This window comes from Triticum dicoccoides, chromosome 6B, assembly GCF_002162155.2.
Source record: "Triticum dicoccoides isolate Atlit2015 ecotype Zavitan chromosome 6B, WEW_v2.0, whole genome shotgun sequence".
Taxonomy (NCBI): Eukaryota; Viridiplantae; Streptophyta; class Magnoliopsida; order Poales; family Poaceae; genus Triticum; species Triticum dicoccoides.
Genome location: NC_041391.1, coordinates 615,213,476 through 615,222,102, shown reverse-complemented (window position 1 = coordinate 615,222,102; position 8,627 = coordinate 615,213,476). Strand labels below are relative to the sequence as shown.

At 51.5% G+C, this 8,627-nt stretch overlaps 2 protein-coding genes across 2 annotated transcripts; one reads left to right on the top strand and one right to left on the bottom strand.

The window, feature by feature from the left end:
• The first annotated feature begins 326 nt into the window (after nucleotides 1-326).
• Nucleotides 327-6,174, top strand: LOC119323836 (probable RNA-binding protein ARP1). Its single transcript, XM_037597544.1, has 6 exons — nucleotides 327-1,112; nucleotides 1,216-1,339; nucleotides 3,148-3,274; nucleotides 5,007-5,040; nucleotides 5,408-5,672; nucleotides 5,829-6,174. The coding sequence occupies exons 1-6, from the start codon at nucleotides 837-839 to the stop codon at nucleotides 5,936-5,938; spliced, it is 936 nt and encodes a 311-aa protein (XP_037453441.1). The 5' UTR covers nucleotides 327-836; the 3' UTR covers nucleotides 5,939-6,174.
• Nucleotides 6,175-6,253: 79 nt separating this feature from the next.
• LOC119323835 (7-deoxyloganetin glucosyltransferase-like) lies at nucleotides 6,254-7,991 on the bottom strand. The gene is made up of 2 exons (XM_037597543.1): nucleotides 7,499-7,991; nucleotides 6,254-7,430 (listed from the first exon to the last, which is right to left on the bottom strand). Exons 1-2 carry the CDS (start codon nucleotides 7,989-7,991, stop codon nucleotides 6,481-6,483), a joined length of 1,443 nt encoding a protein of 480 aa, XP_037453440.1. The 3' UTR covers nucleotides 6,254-6,480.
• Between the last annotated feature and the right edge of the window lie 636 nt (nucleotides 7,992-8,627).

Genomic DNA, 8,627 nt, shown 5'->3' with positions numbered 1-8,627 from the left:
GCGTGTGGGCCTTTCCGCACGAGGCGAAAACCAAAGTGGCGTGTCCGACGCGGGCAAGCCGGAGGAGAAGCAAGCCCGCAAGCAACCGCAACCGGAGAGGTGGTGCACCTGGCCCGCTAGCTCGCGCACCACACGCGCGCGCAGCAGCAGCAGACGTGCCGCCGCTTGGCGCGCTAATCAGTAGGCGTAGTGCTCCGTCCGTTGCCTGGATCGATCGATCGGCCGAGAGGCGCGCGAGAGGGACGGGTCGGGGCAGCGCGAATCGCCCAAGTGGGGGAAGGTGGCCTGCCTGCTGCCTTGCTGCGATGATGATACGACTCCAGCGCCTCTATCTCGAAAAAGAATTGGATTTGAACGCAATGGAATACAACCAGGAGGCGTCGAGGGATCTTATTATAGCTACCCATTAGAAACGAGGGCTAGAAAGGGTCATGCAGCTGTCATCACACCCCGGAGCCCTCTCGTCCAGCGCACGGCCGCCCCCTTCCCTCCCTCCCTTCCCCTCCAAGTTGTGATATCCTTCCCCTCCCCCATCTCTTCCTAGGCACAGCGGCTGGGTTATGGAAGAGCAGCTTTCCACCCGGATCGAAGTCGGGAGGTGTCTGTGCTGGATCGGACCAAACCTGCCCGGCCAAAACCGCTACTAAGCTGACAGCGGACGGACCAATCGGGCAAAGTCTCCTGCGGAGTCCAGGTTAGCTCAGCTATCCGTGTAAGAGTTTTGATCCCAACAATACTTGGGTCCTCCGAAAGACCCAAACAGAGAGGAGGAGCCGAGGAACGACGGTCGACTCGGCTGCACGTTCGCGGGTTGCGTCCTAGAGCAAGAAGAAGAGATGGCGGCGACGACGGCGGCATCGTCGTCGTCCCCGGCTGGCGGCGCCTCGTCGCCGGCCCAGGCACCGGGCGGAGGCGGAGGAGGAGGAGGCGGCGGCGTGCCGTACCACCGGTCGCGGTTCGGCGACACGACGCTGACCAAGGTTTTCGTGGGCGGGCTGGCCTGGGAGACGCCGTCCGCGGGGCTGCATGACCACTTCCGGGAGTACGGCGAGATACTCGAGGCGGTCGTCATCACCGATCGCGAGACCGGCCGATCTAAGGGCTACGGATTCGTACGTCCTCTCTCTCTCTCTCGCCGATACATACGCCATCGCCGGCGATCCGTCCGTCGTTCTCATCGGGCGCGTTCCCATCTTCTCTTCTCTCTGTGCGCAGGTGACGTTCCGGGACCCGGAGTCGGCGCAGCAGGCGGTGCAGAACCCGAACCCGATGATCGCCGGCCGGCGCGCCAACTGCAACATTGCGTCCATGGGCCCGCCGCGACCATCGCCGCAGAGAGGTGAGCAACAGTGAAAATAACAGCACCGAATCAATGCCCTCCTTTCTTTTTCTCTCCCTTCCGTTTGCTCGCGCATGTGCATGGCAGTAAATAACAGGGGCATGATCAGCGGGGATCGGCCGTACGCAATTAGCAGGATAAGCTTGATTAGGGCTCGCGTATTTCCTTCTCCTTCCTTCTCCTCCTCCTTGCGTGTTAGCCCGCGGGTTAGGATAAGGGGATCGTTAATGGGCGGGGCCCGGCTCCAGCTGCTGAAAGCTTTAAAAGAGTGGGGCGCCAGCCGAGACGAAGCAGGACGACGACTTGGAGCACTTTGGCCTGCATTGGGAGGGGCGGCATGCTCAGGCTGTCAGACATGCACACTCCATGCCTCATGGCTGTGCTGGGTTGGGTTGGGTTGTGCTTCGCCAGCCTGGCCTCTGCATTCAGTTACTGCTATACAGTACTGATTTTGACTACTTATATCAGTTACCACTCCGGCCTCCACAAATATAGCTCTTCTTCTTCAGTTGAAGATTTTGACTGTGATTGATTTTCTGTTTTCAGTCTTGTGGCTGAAGATATAACCAGAGTTCTCTAGTCAATCATATGCCAATTTCATGGTTAAAGTATGGAAACACTGATATAGAAACCCATTACGGATTTAACCTTTTTTGGGAGCATCAATGGTGGTTATGACGGACGGGTCTGAGCTAGCATTTTGCTGTTGCTGCATATTGGGAAAGAATTGGCTTCGATTTGAAGCGGTGATACGACCAAGCGTTCCAGCGGGAATGCGGTGTAAAGGGGGTGGTGCATGTTAGCTATCGCTGGAGGGAGAATCGGGAACCCGGCCGCTTTGCCTTTCTGGTCAAAATCAGTGCACGGCATCGGAAAAGAGTTCCATTGCATATACAACTCTCGTACTTGGCCTTTGACAGGGTTTAGTTTGGTGGCTGTCAACGACTCTGGGGAATATATATAGGTGCTGCATGTTGCTTGGATTGCTTCAACTCGTTGCGTTTGCTTGAATTGGTCTCTCATGATATTGATCTGGTGTTACTTTATTGATTCGGGATTTTCCTTGCTGCTTTCCAAATGATTGGGTGAACGGCGCTGTTGCACTGAACTTTTCTCGTTCTTTTTTCCATGATAAAACATTTTGACTTTTCCCGTGCAGAAATAATAGTTGGGTTTGCATGCTGTTTTTTTGTAGTATTTTCAAAAAAAATGTATGGTTAGAGTGCAGTACAGCACACGAGTACCAGACTGGCGTAGGTTGTAGTGCAAGCTAGCTAAGAAAAGTCTTGCATTATTTGGCACTGCTCTAATCTACACAATGTGTGTATAAAGAAACCTCCACAATTCCTCTATTGTTATCCTTTTGAGAAGATTCTCTTATTTGAGAAAAAGAATTGGCCAAATGCAGAGAGAGGTAAACATCTGGCGCCCTATCGTTTTTCTTTGATGAAAAACCGAAAGGTTTTAGCCAGGCAATTGATTAGCCTGAGGAAAAGATACAGGAGCGTAGGAAATCATCCATCCATCCATGCATGTGTGTCCCGGGCTCCCGGCACAACGTAGTAGGGCACATGGCATTTTCCCTCGCGGTGCATAGTCCATCCAACTGTTTTGCAACCCCTGGCCGGCTGGCCGTGTGGCCCCCTGCCTGCAATACGTGCGTGATATGCTACCTCTTCACAGCACATTTATTTGTTGCTTTGTTTGGGTGCGAGTTGCTTCCTCTGCAGCCCAACAATAGTGTGTCATGTCTAATTATTATTATTTTGAGAGAATCATGTCTAAATTATTTGTTTGTGTGTCTGCAGGGAGGGCCCCACGCGGGCCGGATCAGCAGCACTCGGGCCCGCAGCCATACATGGGCGGCAGGATGCACCACCAGCAGCAGATGCCCACCCCGCCTCACGCCATGTTCTACACCCCTTCACCGTACGGGTGAGTGCCATGTCCCCATGTACTACTGTCTACTGTCTACTGTCTACTGTCTACTGTATGTATCATGTCAGTTCCGCTTTAAAATCGCAATGCATCATCGTACACCGCACATCGTGGGATCTGGGTGCGCTGCAGGTTCTCAACCCTCGCTTGGGCAGGTGCAAGACCTATTGTTAATGTCCCAGTTCCGTAATAAGGTAGTAGTGCTATAGTTGAAAAAAAAATCAGACAATGATGGGTACAAAAGCATTGTTTCGTAGTGACGGCCCCATGTCACAGTGGTTGCATTTTTCGTGGTTCAGGGGGAATGCTGACCCTGAGGTAAATTAGTTTGCGTTTGCTACGGTGGTGTAGTACAATAGACAACTACGTACTTCTAGACCAGGACTGATCCGTTAGCTGAAGTGAGGAACCAACATAGACGTTGTTGGTTGCATTTTTGTGGTTCAGAGCTATGCTCATCCTGAGGTAGTAAACAGTTTGAACACACATAGTCGTAGCCTCGTAGGCGTTGTTGGTAGTTGCTCTTTATTGTAGGAGTAGTAGCTGATGGGGCAGTTACCGAACCCGACTGACTGACTAGACGCTGCTCGGAGCGAGCGAGGTCAGGTCAGCACTCAGGTCGGGTAGCTTTCGCGCCGCAGCTTTCGGCTTCAGCTGCCGCTTCCTCGACTGGACTGATGGGTTTTCGGATACCAAGGAAGCACGGCCGGGCCCGCGCGTGCCCGTTTCCCCCGCGCGTTGGGCCCTCATGGGAGGCCCGTTCATAAATGCGGCCTCGGCGACGGCCATTCAACACCGATGGGGCCCGCCGTCTCACCATCTGCTGACTTCTCTAGTCTAGACCAGCATGGGCGGCATGGGGTGTGGCCTTGCCTGCGAACGCTCGCTGCGCTCCGTTGGCTTGCTTTGCTGGGAGAGTTTAATGCGTGCCTGCGTCCAGATCTCTGGTGCCACTTGGCTATATTTTTTATGCAGCGCTGCTGCTGGGTTGCGGTTGACGTACCCCATATATGAAATTTATTGGAATGGGCAGTGTGGAGTACAGATCGTTGGCGCAGGATTCCTTGACCGGTCTGTCCAGGAACAAGTACTGCTACTACTTGAGTCGTTTCTGAAAGGAAAAATTACAAACCGCGTCAGGTTTCTGCATTTTTACTCGTACTCCCTCCGTTCCATAATATAGTGCCTATAGATTTTTGGAAAAGTCAAATCTTACAAACTTTGACCAAGTTTGTGGAGAAAAACATTTACATTTAGAATGCCTAACATATATTGTCAGATTCATCGTAAGATGTATTTTCATATTTTATATATTTGATATTGTATATATAAATAGTTTTCTTTATAAACTTGGTCAAAGTTTATAAAGTTTGACTTTATAAAAAATTTATAGGCATTACATTATGGAACGGAGGGAGTATATGCATAGGCATAGCCATGTGCTTTCTCTTTGGTGCAAATTTGTTTATACTTGTGACTGGCCAACCAGCTGTGTTTAGGTTCTTGCAACCAAGCACCCTCTTTATGAAAACAGTACTTGTACCAGTATTTTGTACTGCAAAAAAATGGAAGTAGAGGAAGGAGTGTTCATTTGAGATAACAAGTTTGAGCTTTATAGCCATGATTGCTCGTACATATGTCTCTGATCCATGATGGTGGGCTCGTGCTTGGCTTGGTCCCTATCTGTCTTTTTAGTAAGGCGCTGATGAAGTTATGTAAACCTTTGCAGGTACTGGTACCCACCTGATTATCCATACCAGCAGGTAAGCACTATATTCATCTCTTTCAATATTGTCATTTCTCTTGTTTTATTCCACCACATGTGACTGCTCCTTTGTATATCCGCTCTTTAAAATGCCAGCAGTACCCAACATATGTAAATGATCTGTATGTGTGTATGAGTGTAAATGATCTGAAATCAGGATTTTTGTAGTCACCCCTTAATTTTAGAAGTTTGAATACCAGCAATCTTCAACATTGAATCTTGTGGATAGCTGCATTGGATTTCCAATGGAATTAGCAAATCACTAGTGACACGAATTGTCGACCAAAGTCAGACACTAGCACAATACTGACCCACTTATTTTAGAACTGACTGAAACAATGAAATGTTTGAAAATTTATATGCAGGCCTATTACAATCAAATGCAGCAATACTACTCTCAGCACTATGGCCAAACATCCCCTTCAACATCACCATACCCATTCATGGGGTTCATGACAAGTGGCCAGAATCCAAGGGCCGGCTTCTCGCCATTGCACCAGCAAGCTGCGCCGCCGCCGTTCTTTCAGCAGACGACCGAGGGTTCTTTCCAGGCAGCGCCTTCGCTCCCTCCTAATTTCAGACTCCAGTTGCCCCCTCGTGCAATCTCAAGGCAGTCTGATGATGTATCCGGTATGTCACCCTCAGTTTTCAGACCACCAAAATATAATAAACATTTTGCTGTTTTCATACTCATGTTATTCATATGTCGAATAAGCGACTATGTTCCCATCTTTTTTGATCAAACTTTGCAGTAAACTCATGCCTTTCTGCTGACATATGTTGCAGGTTCACAACCAACTCAGACAGTATCCGAGGCTGAGGCTACAAACGCAGATAACCAAGAAGCTTCAGCGCCTGTTGAAAGATCAAATTCAGAGGAAAACACCTCGAACTGACTCGCTGAACTGAAAACTCCGCCAAAATGATTTGATGCCGATCTGGACAGGACTATTAGTAGCCCGCAAAGGAATACAAAAATACTCGTTTCTTGACTGGAAAAAAGAATAGCATCCAAATATTTGTTCTTTCATTATTTCTGATTCTTTTCCTATTTCTGCACTGCATTTATTTGGTGAACCCATTGTACTGCGAAACTGAAACTCACGCCAGTAAATGGAATTCGCCAGAATAAGTCCCGGAGGCATATGCTGCCAGTAGTCGTCTTCTCTATGTCTACGTCTATGAATTTTTTTGGTTTGTTCCTACAACACTCGATTGTTACAGAATAGAGAAATGTTCTTCAGTAGGACTGGTGAAACTACGTACACATCACTGAGAGAACGACATCGTCGATGCATAGTTTGTCTTAGCATACTGTTGGATCATTTTCTTCACCAGTCCAGAATTGATAAGGACGCACAACGGGTTTAAACAGTAAACGCCTTATTCGATTTACCCATCACATTGATCAGGCTGATTCAACAAGACAACAACATTTTCAGCTTTTAGGATCATCGGTCCCTCCAAGCAAGAATGCGACGAGGCGGTCGATGCCAAGAGTCGAAGTCCCGCCGGCCTCTGCCGCCGCCGCGGCCTTCTCCTTCCACATCGTCGCCTTCGCTCTCATGTCCTTGCCTTTCTCGCCGTCGGTGGCCTCGAGGACGAGCCTTGCCACCTCCTCCCTCCTCACGTCGCTGTCGATCTCCAGCCCGATGCCCCACTCGGCGCAGGCGTATCGGCAGTTCGTCGTCTGCTCGGCGAAGAAGGGCCAGCAGACCATCGGCACGCCGGCGCACATGCTCTCCAGCGTCGAGTTCCACCCGGAGTGCGTCAGGAACAGCCCGGTCGCCGGATGCCCCAGGACTTGTTCCTGCGGGCACCAGCTCAGGAAGATCCCTCGGTCCTTCGTCTCGGCGAGAAACTCCTCTGGCAGCACGGCCTTGTCGCCGGCCACGAGGTCCGGCCTGATGACCCACAGGAACGGGCGGCCGCAGCGCGCCAGGCCCCACGCGAACTCCGCGAGGTGGGCCAGCGACATGACGGTGATGCTGCCGAAGTTGACGTACACGACTGAGCCGGGCTGCCGGTCGTCGAGCCAACGGAGGCAGCTCGCGTCCTCCTTCCAGAGGTTGCCGCCGATCGCGTCCAGCTCGGGCTGCGCCCGCGCCGCGGTGACCGCGAACGCCGGGAGCGGGCCGACCGTGTACACGCGCGGGAAGATGCGTCGTAGCGCGTCGACGACGTTCTGCTCCACCGCGTCGAACGTGTTGAGGATGACGCCCTGCGCGCGGTGCGCGTTCTGCGCCTCGCCGCCGTCGAAGTTGAGCATGACATCGTCCCGGTCGGTCGTGCGGACGAAGCTGGGGAAGTCTCGCAGCCTTATGCGCGGCATCCCGGGCACCCAGTCGAGCGCCGTGTCCAGGTATCCGTTGGTCAGGTAGCTCTCATCTACGACATGTGCAGCACAGTTATAATTTGCAGTCAATCACATACTGTCATACTCCATGGGGTGGTACCTTTGAGTGGCACGAAGCCTCTTTCGATGAGCTCGAAGAAGTGGAGGTACCCCATGAACCCACACGCGCTGGTGGTCCAGAACACCAAGGCCGGGACGCCCCTCTCGTCGGCCACCTCCACCGCGAAGCTCATCACCCCGTCCGTTACCACGCAGCTCACCGGCGGCCTCCCGTCGTCGATCATCCTCGCCAGCAGGTCCCTCAAGAGGGCGGCGCCGTGCGTGGCGAAAGACGTGCAGAGCGCGGGGACGTCCTGCGTGACGTCCTCGTTTTCCATCGGCGGCAGGCCGTCCGGGATGGTCTCGAACCGGAAGTCGTCGAGGCCGGCCAGCGAGTCCTCGCCGCGCGACCGGAGCAGGCGGCGGTGGTTGTACTCCGAGTTGACGAAGGTGACGTAGAAGCCCCTGGCATGCAGCACCTTGGCGAGGTTCAGCAGAGGCGTCACGTGCCCCTGCGCCGGGTACGGGATAAGCACGGCGTGCGGGCGGCTCATGGCTGTCTTCTCTCCGCCTGGTGACGCCGGCGGCTGCAAGGTTTATGTGTCGTGGCACCAAACGGGCCGGGACAAGAGGGTGATATATATAGAGATCCGTTCTTGATTGTTGTATATCTCAACATATAAGTTGGAGGGACCAAATATAAAATATAGTATTCCGTGAGGAGCATACATATGCTCGCATTTTTTTTAATTCGAACCTGATACGCCCTTCAAACACATTTTGAAAAGCATAATGCAATTGCCACCAAGAACTACATCAAGAAAAGGGAAGCTGGAAGGTACTATACCTTGCCACAATTGTCACCTGGATTGAACTAATCATTTCCTTTTTTATTGTGTTGTTGCTGCACATGTGTCTGCAATTTCAGGTTATTCCGCAGCATGCATAAATTTCATTTAACAATCAGATTAATTAATGGCTTGGGTGCCATCTGCCCGCCACGTGAAAATATATAAGTTGGATCAAATCTAAGAAGATATTCCATGGGAGCATATATACATACTCACATTTCCAATTACGAACCTGACAAAGAAAATCCTATGAAACCAGATTTATCTTCTTCTTAAACTAGACATGTGGGAAAAACCAACACAAAGGAGAGATTAATGGGAAGTTACTTCCCAGTTCAC